Source organism: Schistocerca cancellata, chromosome 1, assembly GCF_023864275.1.
Source record: "Schistocerca cancellata isolate TAMUIC-IGC-003103 chromosome 1, iqSchCanc2.1, whole genome shotgun sequence".
NCBI lineage: Eukaryota > Metazoa > Arthropoda > Insecta > Orthoptera > Acrididae > Schistocerca > Schistocerca cancellata.
This window is the reverse complement of record NC_064626.1, coordinates 747255635-747283249: the sequence shown is the minus strand read 5'-3', so window position 1 is coordinate 747283249 and position 27615 is coordinate 747255635. Positions and strand designations below refer to the sequence as shown.

Here is a 27615-nt window from a genome sequence, read left to right as displayed (position 1 = left end):
GCCTAACAACCCAGAAGGTTTTAACTTAAGTGACAACGGCCGCGATAGCCTGCAGATTTACATAAGAACATCACTACCTTCTGTAGTTCAATTACTACTTCTGACCTGAACGGCAATATACATAATGAATGTACGAGTCCAGGTCGTAGACGCATGGTTGACGACATATGGAAGTTTGGATCTGGCAGTGAGTCGTGCACGGATATCCAAGTAGTACTGCGATCGCTCGCGATAAACGGGAAACCCGGGTTCGAGTCCTGGTCCGGTACAAATTTTCATTGTTGTGATTCCATTCTATAGCTGATGATGTTCATTATTTGCAATCGCGAATTCGTTTAATTTACCTTCTGTACGTTGGCTTTTGAAGAAGAATGGGCTGCTACTCCTCAGACATTCAGAAACCTCTAAAAAGTGTCGCCAGCGGAATTAATGCCGTCATAGAGGCGAAGGGTGGATACACCCCATATTAATGTCCGCTAGCATCCGGACACTTAATAGGACAGTGCATTTTTGGCATATCCAGACACTATATGTACGGAGGACTAGCCAAAGCACGTGTGAATTTTATTGCTCATTGTTATTACGATATTCCAAGTAGTGAAATGAAAAAATATCATTCAGTTGCAGGAACCGTATCGTGAAGTTTAAGCTGCATTATCTGACACGTCTGTTTTGCGTATATGATATTTTGAATAACAATTTTAATAACGTACTTCCCTGGCTAAACAGCTAACGCCAAAGGCCAAATAACTTTTTCAAGTGATTCGAGGCGCTATTTCGGTTTTGTTATATAAAGGTCCGCATGCACTTTGACTGCAGGACAGCGTGCAAGCTGCAGCCGTGCCAAGTGAACGGCGTAAAAACCCGTGAACAGCGTGACGCCTAAATGCAGCCTATTCACAGCTGTTAAAGACACAGTATCGCCAGTTACTATCGGCAGTCCTAAATCCATGGTTAAATATAAACGTAGAAAATCACTGCTAGAAAAACGTGAGACTTTTGTAATGATGACGCCTGTAGCCTCAGATTCCAGGAGGGGCAAGTGCTCCCCCCCCCCCCCCCCCGCTCACTCGAGTGCCTCCCTCCACCCCTTCCTTCTCCCTTCCCTTTCGTACGCTGATGGTGTCTTGTTAAAATTGGGGATATTTGTCCCTTCACACACTATTCTCGCACTCCAAGCCGACACTCGGTGCGGTAGCTGATGGGAGCGACCTTAAGCGCATTTTCCTTTTATGGTCACTCCTATCAGCCACCATGTCATGCTGAGGTGTATGGGACGGTGTCGTCGTTGAGTGACTGTAGGAAAATGCAAGATGACGTAGGCAAAACTTCGTGGCAGATTAAAAATGTGTGCCGGACCGAGACTCGAAATCGGGACCTTTGCCTTTCGCGGGCAAGTGCTCTTCAACTGAGTTACCCAAGCACGACTCACGACCCGTCCTCACAGCTTTACTTCTGCCAGTACCTCATCTCCTACTTTCCAAACTTTACAGAAGCTCTCCTGCGAACCTGCAGAACTAGCACTCCTGAAAGAAAGGATATGGCGGAGACATGGCTTAGCCACAGCCTGGCCATTTTTCCAGAATGAGATTTTCACTCTGCAGCGGAGTGTGTGCTGATATGAAACTTCCTGGCAGATTAAAACTGTGTGCCGGACCAAGACACGAACTCTGGACCTTTGCCTTTTGCGGGCAAGTGCTCTACCAACTGAGCTACCCAAGCACGACTCACACTTCTGTAAAGTTTGGAAGGTAGGAGACGAGGTACTGGCAGAAGTAAAGCTGTGAGGACGGGGCGTGAGTCGTGCTTGGGTAATTCAGTTGGTAGAGCACTTGTCCGCGAAAGGCAAAGGTCCCGAGTTCGAGTCTTGGTCCGGAACACAGTTCTGATCTGCCAGGAAGTTTCATATCAGCGCACACTCCGCTGCAGAGTGAAAATCTCATTCTGACGTAGACAAAATTTGTAGATGGTGAGATGAATGGTAACTAACTCTAAATGTAGGAAAATATAAGTTAATGCAGATGAGTAGGAAAAACAAACCCATAACGTTGGAGCACAGCGTTAATAGTGTGCTGTCACAGTCATGTCGAAGGACTATCTAGGCGTAACGTTGCAAAGCAATATGAAATGCAATGATCATGTAAGGATTGCAATAGGGAAGACGAATGGTCAACTTCGGCTTATTGGGAGAAGTTTAGGAAAGAGTGGTTCACCTGTAAAGGAGACCAGATATAGGACACTAGTGCAAGCTATTCTTGATGACTGTCCGACTGTTTGGGATTCGCAGCAGGCCGAATTAAAAAAGGACATCGAACCATTTCAGAGGCGAGGTGTCAGATGTGTTACCGGCAGAGACGTATAATGAGCAAGTGTTATGGAAATGCTTCGGGAACTAACATGGAATCACTGGGCTGAAGGCGACGTTCTTTTCGGGGAGCAATATTGTCAGCATTTAGAGAACCGGCATTTGAGGCTGGCGACAGTATGATTCTGTTGCCACAAAATGGCTCTGAGCACTATGGGACTTAACAACTGAGGTCATCAGTCCCCTAGAACTTAGAACTACGTAAACCTAACTAAGGACATCACACATATCCATGCCCGAGGCAGGATTCGAACCTGCGACTGTAGCGGTCGCGCCGTTCCAGACTGAAGCGCCTAGAACCGCTCGGCCACTCCGGCTCGCTCTGTTGCCACAATTGTACATTTTGCGTAAGGAGTATGAAGACAAGATTTGAGAAATTAGTGCTCGTACGGAGTCCTGTACACAGTCGTTTTTCCCACTCTCCGTTTGCTATTGGAACAGGAAAGGAAAGGGTTGGTAGTGGTACAGGGTACCCTCCGCCATGCGCCATACGATGGCTTGTAGAGTATGTATGTAGATGTAGATGTAGATGGTGTGTCAGCACGGGCTGCACGAATAGTATATGTCGTTTATCATGTCATATTTTTAGCTGTTTCTCCAAGTCATTCCGATAATCCAGCAGCTATGTTCTGAGTTTAAAACAAGTATCCATGTGTAGGGGAAATTGGCGTCTTCTTGCACAGCATAATGTCAATATCCGTAAAAGCTCGCTGCCGTGGAGGATAGGAATTTTGTTCATCTACGTGTCGAGTCGTTTCGCCAGCGCTGTTTTACTAAACGGTGAAGTTTCGTCAGGAGAGCCAACTCGGGTGCTCGCCGGTTGATTAAACGCGACGCGCAACGAGCAGCGGCCGTAGTCGGTAAACACAGCGACACGCCGTGGGCCGCGCCGTAAACGGGACGCTACGGCGCTGTGCGGTGCGGTACGTAGCAAGTTTCCCCGGGGGCGAGTTTGCGCACGTAGCCCTGCCCGCCTTCGCCTTGCGAGAGCCGTCGGCGCCGCCTTATTGGCCGCGGGCGCACCTGGTCTCGGGTGCATTAGCCATTCCGGGCGCCGCTAGCAGTCGCGGGGAAGAACCGCCTCGCCGGGGAGTATTAAGGCTGGCGACACCGCGCCGCACGACGCCTCCGTCGCGCGCAACTTGGCGTTTAATTTGGCCCAGCGCGCTGTTGGCGCCCACCTCAACTGGCTGACAACCCGGCCGCATTATAAGGCGCCACCTGCGACGCGCCGGCACTTTGCTCCCAGTGCGCTGCCGCAGCCGCCTCTGGCGTATTTCATCCGCCTTTGCGTTGTCGCGCTGTCAGGCAGAATGGTGTTTGTATGCTAGTCGCGAGCCCGTGTCCGTCATATGAGACGCGCCAGAAGCGACAGCCGTCTCTGCAGCTTCACCTTTGCGCATTTATAGGCCTACCACATATTTTTTCTCTGTTGATCCATGGTGGACCACGGGACAACGGCTGGTCAAATACCAAAGAAAATCGCCAAACAGCCATACCTTTACACAAGTTATTTTATTTTGACAACCAGTTTCGGTTCAAATGGTTCCAGTAGCTCTAAGCACTATGGGATTTAACATTTGAGGTCATCAGTCCCTTAGACTTAGAACTACTTAAACCTAACTAACCTAAGGACAGCACATGCATCCATGCCCGAGGCAGGATTCGAACCTACGACCGTAGCAGCAGCGCGGTTCCGGACTGAAGCGCCTAGAACCGCTCGGCCACAGCGGATGGCCACCATTTTCGGCATTTCAATATGTTATCTTCAGGCCCCATATGCACTTCATGCAAAGAGTCAGATGTATCGATATTAGCACACTGGAGTCATCAGTATCTTGATACCGTGAATTCGTTATTAGAGTGCTTCCTTCGAAGACCTGACAACAACTCAAGTCTTCGAAAGAAGCGTTCGGATAATGAATTCACGGTATCCAGATACTGATGGCTCCAATATGCTAATATCGATACATCTGACTCTGTGCATATGGCACCTGAAGATGGAATACCGAAATGGCGAAACTGGTTATTAACGTAAAACAAAATAACTTCTCAAAACGTACTTCTGTTTGGCAAATTTTCTTGGTAAACATATTTTTAGGTCCATGACAAACTACGACATCTTTTTTGGGGCCAATTCAGGACAAGTTTCTGAAAACACTTTAAAGTAGAGCTGCGCACTACCCAAACTACGCTTCGGTATACATATGACATATTAAATGGTACGATTAGCGGCAGTACTGCTGGCAGAGTTACGGGAAGAAACACAAATGAATGTGTGTGAGATAAACTGGGGGCCGCAGACTTCTATTTGTTTTCTATTTGTTTTGCACCTAATTACAATAGCTCATCGTCCACTGTGTGTTTCATGTTCTTACGAGTTATAAATTTAATTTTATAACTAATAAAAGTTAGGTGGTTGTGTAACTTCCGTGGTTTTTTCCAACAAAAACAATTACTTTTCTTGCAACTACAGTTTACATACACAAAAATAAAAAAGTCTATAAATTATTTTTGTTCCTTTTTTACTACATAGAACGTGATGAAAGGCATGAGTTCCTTGTTGTTATTATTGATAAGTGCGAAAGTGTTTATGAATAACACAAACATGATTTATATAAGCTGGAAGAATTATTAAAGCAGTGTTTGATACTTATTATTAAGGAAACTGCGTTTTACAGCGCTGTGTAAAGAACGTGTATTGCTTTTTTTTTGTATTTTACTACAACATCCCTTTGCTGCATGTTACAGATTAACAATTCACGATGAAGAGGTAGAAGAAGGAGCATGTTGTAATAAACACCTTCGTTCAGGTTCATGTAATCGAAAACCGCCCCCCCAATCATCATAGGGACTCCCCACACACAGCTCGTTAAACGCCTCATTGTGACATCGGGCCGACCAGAGTGGCCGAGCGATTCTAGGCGCTACAGTCTGGAACCGCGAGACCGCTACGGTCGCAGGTTCTAATCCTGCCTCGGGCTTGGATGTGTGTGATGTCCTTAGGTTAGTTATGTTTAAGTAGTTCTAAGTCCTAGGGGACTGATGACCTGAGATGTTAAGTCCCATAGTGATCAGAGCCATTTGAACCATTTTTTTGTGACATCGGTACTCTCGCCACCTTGTGTCGTTTGAAAAGGAGCGAAATCACGACTCATCATACGCCTGCAGTCAGTTACTGTCTACTTTGTGTGTTACTTCTCTCACTGAAGACATGCAGTTTTGTATGCTGCTGCGAACAGCGATCTTCCACGAGGTACCTGGCTACAACTCTCACTTCATGCAGTTCCCTTCGCAACATTCGCTCTATAACTGTTTCAGATAGTCCTGTGTTCACAGACAGCAGCGGCTCCTGTCGGATTTGAAGTCTAATGTCCTTGACAAGGCGTAAGACACATCTCCGGACACCCTCTTGTTAGGATTTTGTACATCAACTGTTGTTATCCCATGATACATGACCACCATTGGTGCACAATTTTTTATAAATGTGTGGTACAACTTACGTTACTACTTCAACAAACTGAGACTACCTAATTCACAGGTGGTCATCTGCATGTCCACACACAACAGCTCCTCTCTGACATTCTTCCAGGTCTCCTCATCCACTGCACTGATCCCACACAACTGACTGGCACACAGACACTATTCCCTGCCTTGACTTACATCATCTGTGAGGTCACATGACCCCCTGTTACCTGTTCTACCGCATCTAACGTGCTGCAGACTCTACAGTGTCCTCTTTCAGGCGGGTGACTAACGTTTCTTACGGTTAACTTGTAAGCTCCCTTCCCTAGTATTGTTACCCAAAGTACATGATAATTTGTATCCTAAACATGCTCTTAACTAACATGCATTCTCCTATTCAAAGTTTAAAATAGTTCAAATGGCTAGAACTTAGAACTACTTAAACCTAACTAACCTAAGGACATCACACACATCCATGCCCGAGGCAGGATTCGAACCTGCGACCGCAGCGGACATGCGGTTCCAAACTGAAGCGCTTAGAACCGCACGGCCACACGGGCCGGCTCCAAAGTTTAGACCCATGAGTTTATACAATAACGCGATATACACTCTAAGACATAAAAAACGACACACGACGAAGAAATTATACGAATGGGTTGGAAATCGTTAGATGTGATGAACACGTACAAACAAACAAATGATTAAAATTTCAGAAAAAATTGAGAAATTATTCAAGAGAAAGAGCTTTGGAAATGGAGCAAGTCGATAACTTGTTGATCCATTTCTGCCGCTTATGCAAGCAGTTATTTGGCTTGGCATTCATTGACGGAGATGGATGTCATCCGGAGGGGTGTCGTGCCAAATTCTATCTAATTGGCGCATTAGATCGTCAGAATCCCGAGCTAGGTGGTGAGCCCTGCCCACAAGGCTCCAAACGTTATAAATTAGGAAGAGATCTTACCACCTTGTTCAACAAAGTATTGTTTCGCAAGCACGAACACAAGTGGTAGAAACTCTCATCATGTGCAGGTGGCATTATGTTTCTGAAACGTAAACCCAGGATGGCTTGCCGTGAAGACCAACAAAATGGAGCATGGTATATCGTCGGCGTACCAATGTGCTGTAAGTGTACCGCGGATGACAACCAGCAGGGTCCTGCTATGGGAAGAAATCATCATCGGGGCTCGGTTCGAAACGGGATTCATCACTGAAGACAATTCTACTCCAGTCTATGAGGTTCCAAATCGAAGACGTGTCTTGAGACGCCCCGGACAGCTGTGCGATAGCAACCTGACTGTCGCTCACATAACGACCCGACAACTAGGAGTGATGGCCTAGGGTGCCATTCCTTTTGACAGCAGGATCCCTTTCGTTGTCATCCGCAGGGCCCTTACAGCACAGTGGTACTTCGACGATATTGTACGCCCCATTTTGTTGGTCTTCATGGCAAGCCATCCTGGGTTTATATTTCAGCAAGATAATGCCTGCCCTCACACAGCGACAGTTTCTACTACTTGCCTTTGTGCTTGACATACCCCACCTTGGCCAGCAAGGTCGCTATATCTCTCCTCAGTTCAGAAAGTTTCGAGCATTAGGGGTAGGGCCCTCCAACCATCTCAGGATTTTGGCGATGTAAGAGGCCAGTTGTACAGAATTTGGTACGAAATCCCTCAGGAGGACCTCCAACAACTTTATCAATCAGCGCAAAGCCGAATAACTGCTTGCATAAGGACCAAAGTTGGACTAAAGCGTTATTGACTTGCTCAATTTGTGAAGATGTTTCTTTTGAATAAACCATTTTTTCTTAATTGTGATCATTTGTTTGTCAGAACATGTACATCACATTAATCAATTTCTGTCCCATTCGGATTATGTCTTCGTGCTACGTTGTTTCTTGTCCTCCTGCTCCTCCTCCTCCTCCTCCTCCTTCTTCTTCTTCTTCTTCTTCTTCTTCTTCTTCTTCTTGTTCTTCTTCTGAAAGTGTAACTGTACCATTAGAGAAATAGGATCTAGACCAGGAGACACACCGTGAACGTTTTTGCAACGTTAATAGCAATTAGTTGATTTGCGTGAACCTGACAAGTTGAACTGTACATCTGAATTTACGTCAGTTGCGTGTAGGCGACTGTGTTTATAACTCAGTTGTATGCAAGTGGCATGCTTGGCTCAGTTTGTCGGCATAGCTCACGAACACAAGATTTCATCTAAAATGATCAGTGACTAACTAACATTCTGTTCTGAAAAAAAGAGAAAATAAAAACATATATAGGGAGACGGAGACTATTGCTCTCTTTATTTACCGAAAAAGTTATGTCGTTTACTGAAACAACTCAAGCTGAGATCAAAATGCACTTCAAATTGATAAGTTTAGCTTCGTTTGAGAAACGCAGATCAACGTGAAAATGCCAAAACTGTAAAAATAATACAAAGGACATTGGAATGACTTCGAAAATATATGATTAGAGAAACACATCGCTGCTGACAAAATGTAATTAACACACGACAGCACAAACATTATTTATGTACAAAGCACGCGGTAGAAAATGCTACAGCACGTGAAGTATTGCAACAAAAGAAAATCTATAAATCTCGATAAACATCCCAAAAGCTCACTGAACATTTATCTGATGAGTCCGAAACCCTTACTGTTTGGGTGGTCTAATGAAAGATCGATTCTGTACCATGCATCCAAGATCACCCATGTCGTTAATCCACAAGCGCAATACCTCCAGCATCAAAGTCACATGTACTTAGGTTCTAAGGATACCGTGAAAGTCACCACTCCAACCCTGGCATTGCGATCAACAAATCAGACATACATTATCCTTCACATTATCTACAAGTGACCAGCTGATTCTGATTTCAACTGCATTCAAGTTTTACATAGCAATATAGCATCTCACCACACCGCTGTGCCCCACTCCAGACCACCAGCCAATTCCACCATATTGTCTATTTTATCTCACCGTTCGATCACAGTCTGTGCTTTAATCTCATTGGCTCATGGAACCGAAAAGTCAGAGAGTGTCTGCCATCCAAATTTCCAAACGTGGGAAAGGCTGTTATCCGTGCAGATATTGATACCTCGGCACAGCCCATTTCTTTGCAGTGTACTTGCATGGTTTATAATATGCGAAATAATTTTATTGACGAAAATAATGAATGTGGCATACAACTTTCAGACTTAGTTGTGGGACGGAAGTGAGTCAGCCATGCAAAAATCGTGCAAGGTAGATAAGACAGGTGTTCAGTAATTAATGCAATACATTTTTTTTTCCTGAAAGCACTATGGTTTTATTCAGAATGCCAATACGCCACATTATTCCCCACTCTTTTGGCTACAAAACCTTATTTTTCAACATAATCTCCGTTCTATACAACGGTTTTGCACCACCTTACTGGGAGGGCCTGTTTACCAGCATAGCGCCGTGCTACTGGTCCACGTCGGTGCGAACGTCATGCTGCATCAATAACCTCCCCTTCACTCACCTACTGTTTCCCGCGGAGTGCATCCTTCATTGGGCCTAGCAGAAAGAAGTCGGAAGGAAAGAGACCCTGGCTTTAAGGGGGATGAGGAAGAACAATTCAGTGAAGTTTTGTGAGTTCCTCCCGGGTGCGCAGACTTGTATGAGGCCTTGCGTTGTCATGTAGAAGTTCGTTTGCATTCTTGTGACGACGAACATAGTGAAGTTGTTTCTTCAATCAATTTCCTGATTTAGCACTTAGCACTTAGTTGCGAGGACATCAAGCAGAATAATTCCTTGATAGTTCCAGAAGACAGACTCCATGACTTTATCGGCAGAGGGCTGAACTTCTTCGGAGGAGAGTTGGCGTGACGGCACTCCATGGATTGCCGTCGTGTTTCCGGTTCGAAGTGATGAACTCATTTCACCACCTGCACCGATGTTCGACAAAAAATTGTCACGATCAGCGTCGTAACGCACAAGCGGCGAGGAAGCCAACGGGCATACATCTTTTAGTACCTCAGCAGATGAACCAGTGTGTCAGCACTACCAACAGAGACGTCCAGTTATGCAGCGAGGTGTTTGACTGCGATCCGTCGATCACCTCTAGTGAGAATGACTGCAAGTTCCAACACTGTAGGAGTCACAGCCGCGTACGGGTAGCTGGTAGGCGGGAGATCTGACAGGTTAATGCGTTCTTGTTGCGATGACGGACGCCTCGCCCAGCGACTCATTTTGCTTTTGTTCACTATCAACAAAAGCCTATGAATATCTGCGATGTTCTGGTTTTCCGCCAAAATAAATTCAATAACAGCTCTCTTTGCTTGGAACGTACCTTCGTTGCGGAAGCCAGTTTGAAATATAAGTATAGTGCCGCCTCCTATCGGAGCTTCAGAAAAGTTTAGGAGCTGAAGCGGGAATATTCCATGATGTCCCACAATAAATTCCGCATATTTCAACCGAAATTGACTGAGCAAAATATGTTGTTGAACAGCCCTCGTAGTTATTAAGTGAACTAAGGTTAGAAATACGGAGGGGGAAGGTGGTGTGTGTGTGTTGTACAGCTGCTACATTGCGCCCGATGTTTGTGTGTGCGCAGAGGTCGCGCCACCACCGCGACTTCGCGCCGGCCCCGCAGCAGCTGCAGCTGCAGCCGCAGCCCCCAGCCACCACGCCGCCGCCGCCGCCGCGAGGCCCCGGCAGCCCAGAAGCCGCCGCCGGGGAGCCCGCAGACGCTGAGGACTACGACGAGGACCTGCTCGCCAGGGAGAGTGAGTCCCCGCTGGTGTTGCCCCAGCTCTCGACACACCCGACTCACGGCAATCTTTTTTATTGTTATTTTAGTTATTTGGCTCTTAGCTGCACAGCTATTTAGTCAAATAAATATTTTAGTCATTAATGTTCTGATAGGTTAAACCAGACCGCCACGAATTCTTCTCCTGTGCCAACCCCTTTATCCCAGAATAACAACTGCACCTTGCGACTCAATTACTTTTTTCAGTATACTCAAATCTCTGTCTTCCTTTACAGTTTTTACCCTCTACAGGTAACTCTGGTACCGCTCTTATTTAATATGTCACAAACACCGTTTTGTCCCGAAAATAAGCCGTACTTTTTATCCTTATTTGACCCTCGAAAAGTTAGGGTGCGATTTATATCTGCTTCCTCGAATTTTTACGTACCCGTGCTGTAAAAAAATTGTGCACATTTGCAACAATAGTACTAGAGTCTGTAACCGAAACTGGCGGCAAGGCATTTTATTGCGAAATAATGAAAACTTTTACCTGTATTTTATTGGTGTTAACATTATGTACGTCTACCAATAGTGTTTCCGTAGCTTGTAGTTCAGTTTCAGTTGGCTACTGTTGAAAAAGCCTGATTTACCTCAAGACGAACGACCATTTAGAGCGAAATGGATCTTCAAGCAAAGGAATTCGGCGCAGTTACGAAGCATGCCTAAAACCTGCAATTGTTCATTATGCTGAAACTGCAACCAACAGAGAGGCCCGAAATAAATACGGACTAGAAAAAATACAATGTGCAGCGTTGGACTGCTATAGATGTAAAATGGAAGGAGGCAGTTTCAACGAGAAAATCATTCTGGGGACCGAAATGTGGCAAATATCCGCAACTTGAAGCTACGGTTCTTTCCTGTGTGCAAGATAAGAGGAAAGATGAGATGGTTATCTTACGAGAAATAATCAAACTGAAGGCATTGGATGTCACAATAGCTGTAAACCTCCCAGAAAGAGAATTCCGTGCCGGTGTTGATTGTTGTCAGTTTACGTGGACAAATGCCTTCGCTCACCGACGAATTACTACAACAGCACAGAGAATGCCATCAGATTTCGATTGAAACTGGGTAACTTTCATTGGCAAGTTATTCAGTTGCGAAAGTGTCACTCATAACCTTCACATCAGATCGGCAATGTTGCCGAAACGCCACTATTTTTTTTTAAATACCGAGCAATACGACAGTAGATATGAAAGTGGTGAATCGTATCTCATTAAGAAAAAGCACGAATAAAAAAATAGAATAGTTTGATTTTAGCCTTTACAGACGAAGGGGGAAGTTTATCCCCTTATGTCATTCTGAATAGTAAAGCTATGCCCATAGAAAACATTCCTAATGGCTTAGTGAGTCACTGTCAGGAAAAGGGCTGAATGGCTACGTAAGTGATTGTTCACTGGCTGTCTAGTGTTTGGAATCACAGACCAGGGTCTCTGCTTGCTAAAAGAGCCGTGCTAGTTATGGATGCTTTCATATGACATCTAACTACTAAAGAGAAAGACAAACTTGCTGCACAAAAGACACATCTCGTCGTAATACCGCCCCAAGCTATGTTCACATAAAATGCATTAAGTAGGAGAACGATCCTCTAACAGAACTTGCCCTCGAACATATTACTATCACAGTTCAGTGAGGCAGCGTCACCAGAAGTCTCATAACACCATCCAGCGACACAGCAACTTACCTACTCTATTATGTTCTTATAACCTAACGAGCATGCATAGGATTTCTGTTTATTACCATTATGCCTTTCCATGGTTCACTAACAGCAAATTTTACTATCAGATTTACTATGACGCCAGCAGTTACTTGACATGACACAAAGTAAGGCGGTTGCTAACCAGCGTGCCACATTCAAGTTGACTGTACGCAAAGAGCAGTGGGCTTCTCGATAAAAATAAAATCGTGAGTACCGATTTTAAGCAACACTGTACCGTCACAAGCATTCAAAAGCAAACTTTACAAAGTCCGTAAGGATATCTCAACCTACAATTGCAAATATTAGATTCATGAAATACGCAATTAGAAATCTTCGATAAAATTATTCTTTACGCTTCAGGAGTAGTACGAAGTGAATAAAGAAATCTGTGATGCTGTATCTATCGTTCAAGCAGTCTGAACCAGCTACCTGTCCGCACCAATAACATTCCGCAGAGGCACGCGGTCGAATAGCTACACGGGTGTCAATAAACATTGCCAGTTCTCACGTCTATAACTTAATTTTGTAGTTGAATATAAATTGTATTACTCTTAATCAGATACTTCTCACGCTCTATGGATATACGCAACACAAAGGCGACTTCCTTCTCAAAACCATATAATCTCGAATGTAAGACACCAACTGAGAACCAGAATCAGACTATGACTATTAATGAATGACTCTCTTCAAACATGAAAGTCACACTGCTTGCAACCCAGGAACGATTATTACTGGACGAGAGCAAACTGATTCGCCAAAGACTTAATACTAGCACAGCGACTGAGCAAAGAGTTTGCGAAAGACCATGTACCGATATATTGAAACTGGTTAGAGCATTAGATAATAGATTACAGCAAAATAAGTATCACAAAAAAGTAAAATTTGCTGTCAGGAAACGAAGGTACTTGGAAACAGCCACCTTCCAATGTATGTATAGTGCCAACAATGAAGTACAACAGAGATGGTGCTATGGTGTGGGGGATGTTTTTCGTAGTTAGGGTTTGTTCCCCTTACTGCGATTAATAAAACGACAAACGCAGTTCGATATGGACAATTTCATAGCTGTAGACGCCACGGAGATGTACCTCTATGGTGGGAGGTGGAAATGGCAGTTGGAGGTCAGAATGCCGGTAGTTCACCACCCTGGAGTAGGTAGGAGTGGAGGAGTGAGGGGATGTCTGACAGTCGTCCGACATGTGGTCATAGAAACATCATTGTTAAATCATTCATTTGTTATTCATCCACTACAACAATCGAGATAATATTCGAAGAGATCAATGCCCTCTGGTAAGCCTGCGAGGAAGAGGCTGTGGTCAGCATGCGGCTCGCGGTCACTCGCAGCCGGCGGTGTAGTGCAGCCCGCAAGTGATGACGAAAACAGCAAGGCAGGGCCTCTGACTCCAGCAAGACGGCGTCCCACAGAGGCAGCCGCACTGTGTAGAGGTAAAAGAGCAGTCACAGTTAAGATGCGCGGTGGCGGGCAGATTCATTACGTGGGTCCAGTGTGGAAGGGGCACCCCAGAACAGAAGTGTCTGCCCAAACGAGCAGAGGCAGGGCGAAAGTAGTTTGCCTACACACGTGATGGACAGCTGTATGGCCCTGTGCTTGAGCTGTAGACCACCGGGATAGGAGGCCGGCAGAAGCTGAAGTAGGCCGGCCGGTGTGGCCGAGCGGATCTAGGCGCTTCAGTCTGGAACCGCGTGACCACTGCGGTCGCAGGTTCGAATCCTGCCTCGGGCATGGATGTGTGTGATGTCCTTAGGTTAGTTAGGTGTAAGTAGTTCTAAGTTCTAGGGGACTGATGACCACAGATGTTAAGTCCCAAGTGCTCAGAGCCATTTGAACCACTTTTAGAAGCTGAAGTAGGCCACAGCTGGGTCCCTCCCCTCCCCTCCCCCCCCCCCCCGCCCTCTTGTGAATGGTGACTGGCAGACTGTAACAACTTTGACTAAAAATGACGAGTATTTTTGTGTCGTGGACCCTTGTTTTGCTACAGCTTCGGTTTCTATCATGTAAGACACAAAAAGTTCGTGGCTCAGATGTGAAGTAACCAGGCCAGCAACTCTGCAACGGTTCTGCCATTTTTGTTTAGTTGGTAATAGCGGGAGGTTATAATTAAAGTGAAAATACTCACGGAGGACCAGTGTGCGCTGCAATTATAGTGCGACAGTGGAACTTCATAGGTTCTCTAATGCGTTAATGAGGAACCAATTTATGGTAGAAAAAATTAGTTCTAAGTTTGGCCATCTAGTCACACAGCTTATATGACTGGATGATAACCACGCTGCCATTTGACAAGCCATAACGTGAGTGAACATGGCTTTCGAGAAGAGAGACCGTATACTGTTAGTAAAACTGTTTCATGTGAACAGCAGCATTTGCAGTGCTGCTTTGAGAAGAGCGAAAGATCTGAGGAGAGGCTCGATGTGATTAAATGATTGAAAGAAGATGAAAATTAAATGTCAATACGTGTAGCACCTGGAAGGGGAAGGTGTCCTATGTTAGTGAAAATTATTGACGAGCCTGCTTTTGCTGCGACTGACTATGCAGCACGTGCACCGGCTGGTGCTAGCGCTCGTGCAGAGTCACGAGAATCTTCCACCTCAAGGTCACAAGTAGGAAAATTTTTGCAGCCGTAATACACTGGTATCCGTACAAGATCCAGACGCTGGAGCAACTGAAACCTCATGATCAGCTCCAATGTTCTGAATTTGCTCTTCGCTTTTTGGCACGGACCGACGTTGATGACATGTGGCCGGGCAATATTCTGTGGAGTGACGAGGTACCTTTAACACTGCAGGGTGCAGTGAACACAGAGAACTGCCGAATTGGGGTACCTTTTCACCGCATGTTGCGCACGAAGAGCTATTGCACTCGCCGTAAGTATCTGTGCTGATTGAACTTATTACATCAGGGGCTGCTTGCTGACACAAGAGGAACTGCTGTTACGACGCCGGGCAGTTACCACATCGCTGAGGAACCAGAGCTGAAATACCGAGTGGTTATAAGTATGAGGTGCATTCAAGTTCTAAGGCCTCCGATTTTTTTTTCTAATTAACTACTCACCCGAAATCAATGAAACTGGCGTTACTTCTCGACGTAATCGCTCTGTAGACGTACACATTTTTCACAACGCTGACACCATCATTCCACGACAGCGGCGAAGGCTTCTTTAGGAGTCTGTTTTGACCACTGGAAAATCGCTGAGGCAATAGCAGCACGGCTGGTGAATGTGCGGCCACGGAGAGTGTCTTTCATTGTTGGAAAAAGACAAAAGTCACTAGGAGCCAGGTCAGGTGAGTAGGGAGCATGAGGAATCACTTCAAAGTTGTTATCACGAAGGAACTGTTGCTTAACGTTAGCTCGATGTGCGGGTGCGTTGTCTTGGTGAAACAGCACACGCAAAACATTTTCGTAGGATGTACCTGTTACCGTAGTGCCCTTTGGAACGCAATGGGTAAGGATTACGCCCTCGCTGTCCCAGAACATGGACACCATCATTTTTTCAGCACTGGCGGTTACCCGAAATTTTTTTGGTGGCGGTGAATCTGTGTGCTTCCATTGAGCTAACTGGCGCTTTGTTTCTGGATTGAAAAGTGGCATCCACGTCTCATCCATTGTCACAACCGAAGAAAAGAAAGTCCCATTCATGCTGTCGTTGCGTGTCGACATTGCTTGGCAACATGCCACACGGGCAGCCATGTGGTCGTCCGTCAGTATTCGTGGTACCCACCTGGATGACACTTTTCGCATTTTCAGGTCGTCATGCAGTATTGTGTGCACAGAACCCACAGAAATGCTAACTCTGGACGCGATCTGTTCAACAGTCATTCAGCGATCCCCCGAAACAATTCTCTCCACTTTCTCGATCATGTCGTCAGACCGGCTTGTGCGAGCCCGAGGATGTTTCGGTTTGTTGTCACACGATGTTCTGCCTTCATTAAACTGTCGCACCCACGAACGCACTTTCGACACATCCATAACTCCATCACCAAATGTCTTCTTCAACTGTCGATGAATTTCAATTGGTTTCACACCACGCAAATTCAGAAAACGAATGATTGCACGCTGTTCAAGTAAGGAAAACGTCGCCATTTTAAGTATTTAAAACAGTTCTCATTCTCGCCGCTGGCGGTAAAATTCCATCTTCCGTACGGTGCTGCCATCTCTGGGACGTATTGACAATGAACGCGGCCTCATTTTAAAACAATGCACATGTTTCTATCTCTTTCCAGTCCGGAGAAAAAAAATCGGAGGCCTTAGAACTTGAATGCACCTCGTAAAATGCAGCTTCTCACAGAGGTCCATTGTGGGTTGTAATTATCACATAGGAACGAACTTGGTAGCTATTGTAATGCGTTAATGCGGGTCCATTTACGATTTAATGAATTAGTTCCAATTTTGGCCACCAGGTGCAAATTTGTCGCTGTGAATGCAAGAAAGTATAGAAACGTTTCCATATGTAATGAATTAGGAACGGGACGCGTGCAGAAAAGGTCAAACATGTGAGAAAGGCGTAATGTTTATTTTCTTATTAACCGACGCTAACATAATTTGTTCAGTATGAGCACTGGAGACGTCGACGAGATTTTGTATCTGTAAAACGACGTGACCAATAGCTGCTCGCAACAGTTCTAATGGAATCTGAGCAACGTGTTCTTACGTACTGGCTTCAGATCAGGTGGAGACTGAACGTGTCTCTGGAAAACGTGTTATTTTAGATATCCCCAGTCACTTCGGCTCAGAGCAGGTGATCTCTAGAATATGAATCAGGAAAAATTCTGGAGATAAATCGTTCGTGATAGGTTGCATTAAGCAGATCTTTCACAGTGCGAGCGACAAGAGGTGTTGCCCCATCTCGCATGTAGACAGTGGTTTACTCACAGTTGAGCTCCTCCAAAGCAGGAGTAATATGCTGTACAAGAGGGTCTCGATAACGCGCAGACATCACGGTATACCTGACAGGCCTCCTGAATGTATTGTCTTCAAAGAACGACGGACCGAAAATAAAAGTGGTTGTGAATCCACCTGATCTGACCCACTTATGTGGTCTCTTGCGTTAGCCATGCATGTTGCTTTAATTTCACTGACCTACACCCAATCAGTTAATAGCGACACAACACAGCATTGTGTACCGTGTACAGCAGAGTAACGGTTCGGAGATGGTGCTTGTATAAGAATGAAAAAACACCCTGTAATAAAGCACCATCTGTCAGGCAACTTTGTGGACGATGACATTCCGGAAATGGTTTGGCTTGCCGGAGTCCCGTCCTGAACACTGTGGAACGCCTTTAGGATGAGTTAGATCGTCGACTGTGCACCAGAGCCCCACATCACTACCTTCCCTGGTTTTGGCTTCTCAAGAAGAATTGTCATTACTACACAGACACTCAGACACCTGACATTCCAGAAATGGTCTGGCTTGCCGAAGTCCCGTCTGAACACTGTGGAACGCCTTTGGGATGAGTTAGATCGTCGACTGTGCACCAGAGCCCCACATCACTACCTTCTCTGGTTTTGGTTTCTCAGGAAGAATTGTCATTACTCCACAGACACTCAGAAACCTGACTTTAAAGTTTTCCCAGAAGATTTCGCCGGCCGCGGTGGCCGAGCGGTTCTAGGCGCTTCAGTCCAGCGCCGCGCGACTGCTACGGTCGCAGGTTCGAATCCTGCCTCGGGCATGGATGTGTATGATGTCCTTAGGTTAGTTAGGTTTAAGTAGTTCTCAATTCTAGGGGACTGATGACCTCCAATGTTAAGTCCCATAGTGCTCAGAGTCATTTCAACCATTTGAACCCAGATTTCAGTGGTGGACGGCTGGTGCCTGATGAGTCGGCACACCCGCAACACAGCAATGCAATGCCTGTTGCCAACAAGTTTGATACCTGCAGCTGAAACTTCCCGACTTCACTGTGTCGGAAAGGGGATGGCGGAGGGGGGGCACGACCAACAACAGACACATCCGCGAAGCTGCTTGACGTCGGCCACTTCCTGGAATCCATAAGCCCGGTGGCCTTTTAGCTCTGTCAGTCTAAAGCCGAGTCCGAAGAAACGACGAGTCCAAAACACAGCGCCGCCGGATCAAGACAACCTCTGCACACCGCCGATTGTGAGCACAACGGATTTCGATCTTTCAAAGTATCCTATAGTGACAGTTATTCCCTTTGCCTTCTTTCATAGAGAATCAGTACTGTTGTTCACGTTTTCTTGTTGCTTTCTAGAGAAATAAATATCTACAGTTCAGTGCTACCTGAACACCTATTTCTTGTCTGCGTGCACAATCCCACAACCGGATACTTCATGCTGTAGTAAAGCGGAATGGTGGACCACCTCATATTGATGTTACCGATAGGTGTGTAGAGTGTTTTTATCAGATAGTGTACACCTAAAACAGCAAACAGATTTCATGATGGGTTATTCACATCTCAGAACAGCGGTGCTTGTCAAGGGTATCACCAGGCTACATTCCTGTAAGTCATTTATTAATGTGCGCCCTTATTACGTTTTATATTTAACTTGAGGATCTCAAAGGGAAAAAAAAGTATGAATCCAGACCCCGTCATCACAGTTGTGCATAGCTGTGCTCTCAGCACGTGCACAAAAGAGATACATTGTGTGCACAGGCGAGCTCGCGCGTTGTTTACGCGCCTAGCGGTGGGACACGTGTCCGAGCGGGACCGCCACGTGACCGCGCCCACGTGGACTGGCGGCACGCCAGCGGCAGATTGCCGCCAAACGCGGTTAAGCCCGCAGCCGCAGAGCGTCAGAGCGCGTCCAATACAGCCACACTGCCAATGGAACGGCGCAGAGCCAGCCGCCAATACAGCCGGCGGAAGCGGCGGAAACTGGCGCAGAAGTAAAGCAGTCGCCGGGGAGCGGCTCGGCCTCTTTCCTTTTTATCACTGCAGGGCCGGCAGGCGGAGGCTAAGAACTTTTTTCCGGGGAGCACTCGAGAAAAAGACGATGCCGCTTATTCAGCAGTCGGATTTGGCGTCGAATTCCATCTGCCACAGATCCCTGCTCGGGCTGAATAAACAGGGGACCAGGCCGAGGATGTAGACACTCTCTGTTAGAAATTTCAGAAACCTTCCGAACGCCAACAAACTGATTGCTAACGGAATTATTTTTATTATATTATAGGAACGACTTGGTTTCCTTTTTTATTGTTAGTAACCAGCACTAGGGAAATCAGATACGTGTCCTAGCATTGTATGCACGATTTTACGGATACGAAAATTTAAAAAATCAAACAGATAACTACAGGTTGAGTCAGGAGGAAAAGTACGTGATTTGACGGCTTACAGTATTAGATACTGGTTTCCCAGATAGAACACATGTTCTATCTGTAATTTATTTTCTGTATTATTCAAACATTGTCATTGTTTACAACGTACCATTGTGGTATTAAGGAAGTTATGACAATAATCAAGTCGTGTAACTACCTCGAATTGGTCTACAGAAACACATAAGCTACAGCGCATGCCCCTCACACGATATTTCCTATATTCTCGCGCTCGCTTCATGCAAACTAGTAGTCTTAGAGAAGAAACGAATAGGTCATTTCTGAAGTAATTTAATGTAGTTCACTCTTGTATTGCAACACGTTTTTGCTGGAGGATATTGTTTTCGAGTTATTCGAGAAAAACATACAAAAGTTATATTAAATCTGTTTTATCTTGATAACCATTCGGAATAGGGCATATGTCCAGATTAAATTGGTTGTTGAGAACCACTAACGATATGACCCCTCGATGCACACACCTTTCCTCCTTAATCACCCAGTACAATAATAGAAAACACTGAAAGTAACACGTAAGATGTGTGGCATGATGTCACGGGCATAGAAGTAAAAGTTAAAGTTTATTTTGACGAATTTAATCTTAAATTTATTCCAGAGATCTAGGTATTCCAATAAACAGGAAATTTAAGAGAATTATAGAGAGTCCAGGCTCGTGGAGGTGAGGTTAAGAAATAGGATAAATGTTAGAAAATCAAAAAGTTTGACGATACAAAGGCTGGCCCTTTGCGACTGGTGTAGCACAACATACATCAATAGACGCTGAATATCACAAAATATATCTTTAGGGCAACGTTCATATCTTGTAGTTCCAAAATTAAGCACCAAGAATATTAAATTGAAATCATTGAACAGGAAGCCTTTTATGTTACAGCGGATCGGATGTTAATGGGGTAGCGCTCGTACTTCGCGCCTAACAGTAATGTAAAAAGTGAAGGCCCCCAAAAGGAGAAGATATTTCATCTATGAAGTGAAACGGACTCGTATGGCGCTGAAGGGAGCCAGCACGATCGGAAACGAATTTGTTTCTGGGCAAGTTTCTCGAAAAATTGGTGCCAAACGGCCGGACATGTAACGGATAAAATAGTCTCTTGATATTTCTGGTACTTGTTCGCAACTATACTGAACTGGTGAACTCGTCACTCGCGTATTAATATAGTGCTGATACCGGGGTGACGAACCGAGCGAGCGGCATCAGACTTTACTGCAGAACCGTAAAGTCTTCTGAGAAAGCGCAGCTGAAAAACGAAGAGTAGATTTATTTATTTATTTATCGTATGGCATTTAAGTACATTTCAGTATTGGATCACATTATTCTAGATTACATAAAATTACATATACTCACAAACATCTAGACCTTGTATGTATTCGATGGATTTTTGGGATGCCACGAGGAATTCTTCAAAGCCCAAACTGAACTGAACTCTAGCACTGCATTCTTCTCTGATGTGTTGGATGGTCTGCTTAGGCGCGCCGCAGTCACATGCTGGCGAAGACAGCAGTCCCCATTTGAAGAGTGAGTAAGCACATCTTCCATGCCCAGTTCTTAATCGGTTCAGAGTTGACCAGATCTCGCGGGGCTGATCAAACCCAGGTACTGCCTCGGTAAGACAAGGCATTAGGTGGCAAGTTGTTGGGGCATTCTGGAGCATTCTCTTCTCCAAGAGTTTATGTCAGACCCAGTGAGGCTGTCGAGAGGAAGAGGAGGATGTCTTGAACGAAGCCTCTTGGTACTCAGATCAGGTATATCGATGTGTACCGGTAGTTCAGGGCCTGCTTCGATCTTGTTATATTCCCTGACCAAGGCTGCTTCTCGTCGTATTTTTGGGAGTGGTATGTGACTCAGGACAGGTAGCCATATGTTAGGGGTATACCTGACGGTTCCTGAAATAATGCGCATGGTGTTAAGTTCGACATCGATTTTGTTCACATGACTACTGTTTAGCCATACTGATGCACAGTACTCCGCCGCAGAATATACCAGGCTCAGTGCAAACGTCCTCAGAGTTGTTGCCGCCGTTGATCCATAGGTGGTTCCGCAAAGTTTATGGATGAGGTTGTTCCTTGTTCTCACCTTGGCAGCTGCTTTTGTAAGGTGTGATTAAAATGACAAGGTTCTGTCTAACGTGACCCCTAGGTACCTTTGCTCCTTGTTGTGGTTGAGGCGCGTGTTCTGAATGTATACTTCCAGAGCTCTGTCGGCTTCTCTGTTATTGAGGTGGAAACAAATTACTTCTGTCTTCGTGGCGTTAGGCCTAAGCCTTCATTTACGGAAGTATGCTGCCAGGGCAGGCAGATCGGATGACAGGGTTTCTTCCATTGGGTCAAAACCGGTGTGCCTTGTTGCGATAGCCCAGTCATCAGCGTAGCCAAGTTTCATACAAGCTGTTTCTGGCGTGTCGGCAATGTATAGGCTGAAAAGCAGTGGGGCTAATACCGAGCCTTGAGGTAAGCCATTTTGAAGGAATTTCTGGCTACTAACTTTCTTTCCCATGATGACCTGGAATCCTCTGTTACCAAGCATGTTACCAATAAGCTTTGTCACTGAAACTTCCTGGCAGATTAAAACTGTGTGCCCGACCGAGACTCGAACTCGGGACCTTTCCCTTTCGCAGGCAAGTGGTAGAGCACTTGCCCGCGAAAGGCAAAGGTCCCGAGTTCGAGTCTCGGTCGGGCACACAGTTTTAATCTGCCAGGAAGTTTCATATCAGCGCACACTCCGCTGCAGAGTGAAAATCTCATTCTGGAAGCTTTGTCACTTTTTGACAGGGAATTGTTTTCTTCAGTTTATAGAGTAGGCCTTGTCTCCAGACGGTATCATAGGCTGCTGACAAGTCAATGAAGGCCACAGATGTTTTTAATTTCTTTTGGAATCCCGCTTCAGTATGTGTTGTAAGGGCCAGGCCTTGGTATGCACAGTTTCGGTTGGGACGAAAGCCCGCTTGTTCTACTGGGATGGCCGTGAGTATTGTCTGACCGATCCTGTTAAGTAGTAGTCGCTCCAGAAGTTTGTACACCATGCTAAGCAGTGCTATGGGCCGGTAGTTTTGCGGAAGATTTCCCAGTTTACCTGGCTTTAGGAGGGCAATTATCTTGGCACGTTTAAGTTCTTGGGGAAGACGCCGTCGAATAACTTTCGCATAGCGGACTGCGTTTTATTAGTCAAGTTTCATATTGCGAAACAGTTGACCATAGGTTCTCAAACACGAGTGGGGCTCGGTAGCCACAGCCACAAGCCACGTAGCATTGCGCGAGTTGAGCGGCCGGAAGATGTTTATTCGCTGAAGCAGAAGATTGATTCTCGTGGTGGCTAAGTTCGCGTGCCTTCAGAGATGCGTGGGAGGCCAAGTATACATGCTGAGGAAGTTACCAGCGTGGGCGGTGGAGTACTGTGATAGTACGCTAGCCGACAGGAGCTTAGATGACCGCCGCTGTTGGCGATTGCGGCGCGTCGTCTGCTGGTGTCAGTGGAGGCTAACGATGGTAGTCGCCGCAGTATTTTCGATCTTGGTCATCGCGGCTGGAAAATACAATACGTCTACTCTGTATATGTCGGCAAAAATACATTTAATTCTGGAGGTACGCATGAAATATCATGCGAAATTATGTTAAACGCATTCTCTGAAAATTATTTCGAACAATTCATGAGCCGACGCGAATAGTAAACGGTTGTGAAAACACCTCTCAGTAACAAATAATCCTGAGTTAATTATGACCATGAATATGGATACAGGGATTAATGACCACAGGGTTGACGTAGTGAGATTGAATATTGTAATCACCAAAGCCTCGAAAAATAAGCGAAAAATATAACTATTCAAAAATGCAGAGAAATATTCACTTGATCCTTTCCTGAGAGACAATCTCCATTCATTCCAAATTAACAAGTGTAGACCAGATGTGGCTTAAATACAAACAATTGAGAGATTTATACCAAATAAATTAACAAACGACGGAGCTGATCCTCCTTTGTACACAAAACGGGCTAGAACACTGTTGCAGAAACAACGAAACAAACATGCCAAATTTAAACAGAAGCAAAATCCCCAAGATTGGCGATCGTTTACAGAAGCTCGAAATTTAGCTCGGAGTTCTATGCGAGATTTTTATAACAGTTTAGACAGGGAAACTTTGTCTCGAAACCTGGCAGAAAATCCAAAGAGATTCTGGTCGTATATGAAGTATGTTAGCGGCAAGAAACAATCTTCTCTGCGCGATAGAAATGGAGATACTATCGAAGACAGTGCTGCCAAAGCAGAGTTGCTAAACACAGCCTTCCGAAATGCCTTCACAAAAAAAGACGAAGTAAATATTCCAGAATTCGAGTCGCGAACAGCTGCCAACATGAGTAACGTAGAAGCAAATATCCTCGGAGTAGTAAGGCACCTTAAATCACTTAATAATAGCAAGTCTTCTGGTCCTGGCAGAAAATCCAAAGAGATTCTGGTCGTATGTGAAGTATGTTAGCGGCAAGAAACAATATTCTCTGCGTGGTAGAAATGAAGATACTATCGAAGACAGTGCTGCCAAAGCAGAGTTGCTAAACACAGCCTTCTGAAATGCCTTCCAGAATTCGAGTCGCGAACAGCTGCCAACATGAGTAACGTAGAATCAAATATCCTCGGAGTAGTAAGGCAACTTAAATCACTTAATAAAAGCAAGTCTTCTGGTCCAGACTGTAAACCAATTAGGTTCCTTTCGGAGCTTGCTGATGCGTTAGCTCCATACTTAACAATCATATACAACCGTTCGCTCGACGAAAGATCCGTACCCAAAGACTGCAAAGTTACACAGCTCACACCAATATTCAAGAAAGGTAGTAGGAGTAATCCACTAAATTACAGGCCCATATCGTTAACGTTGATATGCAGCAGGATTTTGGAACATATATTGTGCTCAAACATAATGAATTATCTCTAAGAAGACTGTCTATTGACACACAGTCAACATGGGTTTAGAAAACATCGTTCCTGTGAAACACAACTAGCTCTTTATTCACATGAAGTGTTCAGTGCTACTGACAAGGGATTTCAGATCGATTCCGTATTTCTGGATTTCCGGAAGGCTTTTGACACGGTACCACACAAGCGACTTGTAGTGAACTTGCGTGCTTATGGAATATCGTCTGAGTTATGTCACTGGATTTGTGATTTCCTGTCAGAGAGGTCACAGTTCGTAGTAACTGAGGGAAAGTCATCGAGTAAAACAGAGGTGATTTCTGGCGTTCCCCAAGGTAGTGTTATAGACCCTTTGCTGTAAACGATTTGAAAGACAATCTGAGCAGCCGTCTTCGGTTATTTGCAGATGACGCTGTCGTTTATCGACTAATAAGGGCATCACAAGATGAAAACAAATTGCAAAACGATTTAGAAAAGATATCTGAATGGTGCGAAAACTGGCAGTCGACCCTAAATAACGAAAAGTGTGAGGTCATCCACATGAGTGCTAAAAGGAACTCGTTAAACTTCGGTTACACGATAAATCAGTCTAATCTAAAAGCCGTAAATTCAACCAAATACCTAGGTATTACAGTTACAAACAACCTAAATTGGAAGGAACACATAGAAAATGTTGTGGGTAAGGCTAGCCAAACATTGCGTTTTATTGGCAGGAGACTTAGAAAATGTAACAGACCTACTAAGGAGACTGCCTACACTACGCTTGTCCGTGCTCTTTTAGAATACTGCTTGCGCGGTGTGGGATCCTTTCCAGATGGGATTGACGAAGAACATCGAAGAAGTTCAAAGAAGGAACACATTTGTTCCTTCTTTGTTTTGTATTATCGCGAAATATGGGAGAGAGTGTCACAAAAATGATACAGGATTGGGCTGGACATCATTAAAAGTAAGGCGTTTTTCGTTGCGACAGAATCTTCTCACGAAATTCCAATCACCAACTTTCTCCTCCGAATGCGAAAATATTTTGTTGGCGCTAACTTTTATAGGGAGGAACGATCACCGCGATAAAATAAAGGAAATCAGAACTCGTACGGAAAGATGTAGGTGTTCGTTCTTTCTGCGCGCTATACGAGATTGGAATAACAGAGAATTGTGAAGGTGGTTCGATGAACCCTCTGCCAGGCACTTAAATGTGATTTACAGAGTATCCATGTAGATGAAGATGTAGATATTACACTTTCTTCAAGGAGTGCTTCTCTAACACGGGGGCCTTCAATGTGTAGTCTGATGTGTACTAAATTGATATGCATAAAAATTCCTATATTGACGACGCTTTCAGACTGTGAATACACAAAGGGGAACGGAGGCATTGAAACAGGGCTACAAAAATGGTTAAACACCATGACGTTCGCTGACAGACAGACAACATGAGACCGAGAACGTACTGCAAAGTGCAAAATATTGCCTAGCACAGATGAGCAAGAACTACGTTTCTAACATCTCTCTCGTATGTTTATGGCCCCAAATTGAAAAGATCATTTACATTTCAAAATAACGCTAAATGCTCATGACTAATTATTGACAATTGTTTAGTTATTTTTAATATCGGTATGTTAGCTGCTAGATTGGCACCTGGGTGCTCCAACGAATAAATAGTTCACACAGAAATGGATATGAACGAGGGGCAATAACATATCAAACACATTTAGAGTTCTCAGTTTGATGACTGAGTAGAATGGATTGTGAATTTCAAACAGTTGTGACTTAAAGAGGTGGCACCGGTGCAATGTTATAGTGTGTCATTAAAAACAAAGGTGATACGAAGATTAAAATTAATTGTATACTAAATCCTCTAATATGTTTGTGGACACTTTCAAAGTTTTTAGAGGATTCATTTTCAGATTTCACAACTACCACTGGAGCTTCACAGCACCCTAAAATGACATTCTCCAATCGGACGTGAACTGTGATGGCATAAAGTACGTCGTTCAAACACCTCAACATTCACTTATTTAAAGCTGTTGTTACTATGTACCCTTTTCTATTTTGACTAAAATGCTACTATGTTATCAACTTCGATACGTAGTTAACAGTTCAGTAAATATGTATAGTGCTTCCGCTCATTATTCATTCCTGAAAAGACAGGTTTCCATGCTTGACAACTCAGGGTAAAGCTAGAATAGTCGAGGCTTTCGCCGTCACAACGCAATGTGTTGCATGTTGGCACTCCTCGGCTGCAGACACGAGTGCCATCAGGCTAAGTGCTTTGAGGAACGGATATCGTAAACACAACGCGTCGTGGCAAGGAGCACAGTGGGGCGCTACACCATACCAAACATATCTAGGTGTCACACTTTGTGGCATCTTTATCTACAAACCATTGTTGTAACAAAACGGTGAAAGATGAAAACAGAAACAACATCCACAGGAAGTGAATAGAGAGTACGTGAGAATCCCAGCCACCAACTTCAAGAATGATGGTAATGCTAATGGTATGCCCACGCTTATACATCACAAGCAGAGGTATGAGGTTACTCATAATGTGGAATGAACCTGCTCAGGAAGCCAGCCATTCATTAGATGATTAAGTACCAACGGTCCAGAGATTAAATTCCACGTAATCCAGAAACATCTTGTAAATTACTCTACCCAAACCAAAGCATCGAAATATGAAAATATAAGCTGTACACGACGCTAATCTCCTTCATCCATCTGAAAACTTTCTTTCTGGTGACACAAGAGAAGTGAATGATTTGACATGCTGTCATTCGCCTACGCTTTGGAATCAGAAAATCCTCATAACATTTCAAAATGGTTCAAATGGTTCTGAGCACTATGCGACTTAACTTCTGAGGTCATCAGTCGCCTAGAACTAATTAAACCTAACTAACCTAAGGACATCACACACATCCATGCCCGAGGCAGGATTGGAACCTGCGACCGTAGCGGTCGCTCGGCTCCAGACTACAGCGCCCAGAACCGCACGGCCACTCAGGCCGGCTACATTTCCAACAGTTGAGATTTCCAGTCGTCACTACCACCTGTGACAGCGGAGAAGCACAAACCATGGAACAATTGCTCTGCAGCCGGCTCTTACAGCCGGCCGGAGTGGCCGTGCGGTTCTAGGCGCTACAG

General features: G+C 44.9%; 1 protein-coding gene across 1 annotated transcript in view; it reads left to right on the top strand.

Annotated features, from left to right (window-relative positions):
• Positions 1 to 27615, top strand: part of LOC126185878 (follistatin-related protein 5-like) — a 566088-nt gene that overhangs the window by 333458 nt on the left and 205015 nt on the right. Inside the window, exon 3 of the mRNA XM_049928165.1 lies at positions 10394 to 10565. Coding sequence (XP_049784122.1) covers positions 10394 to 10565 — 172 coding nt within the window. The remainder of the gene's footprint in view (positions 1 to 10393; positions 10566 to 27615) is intronic.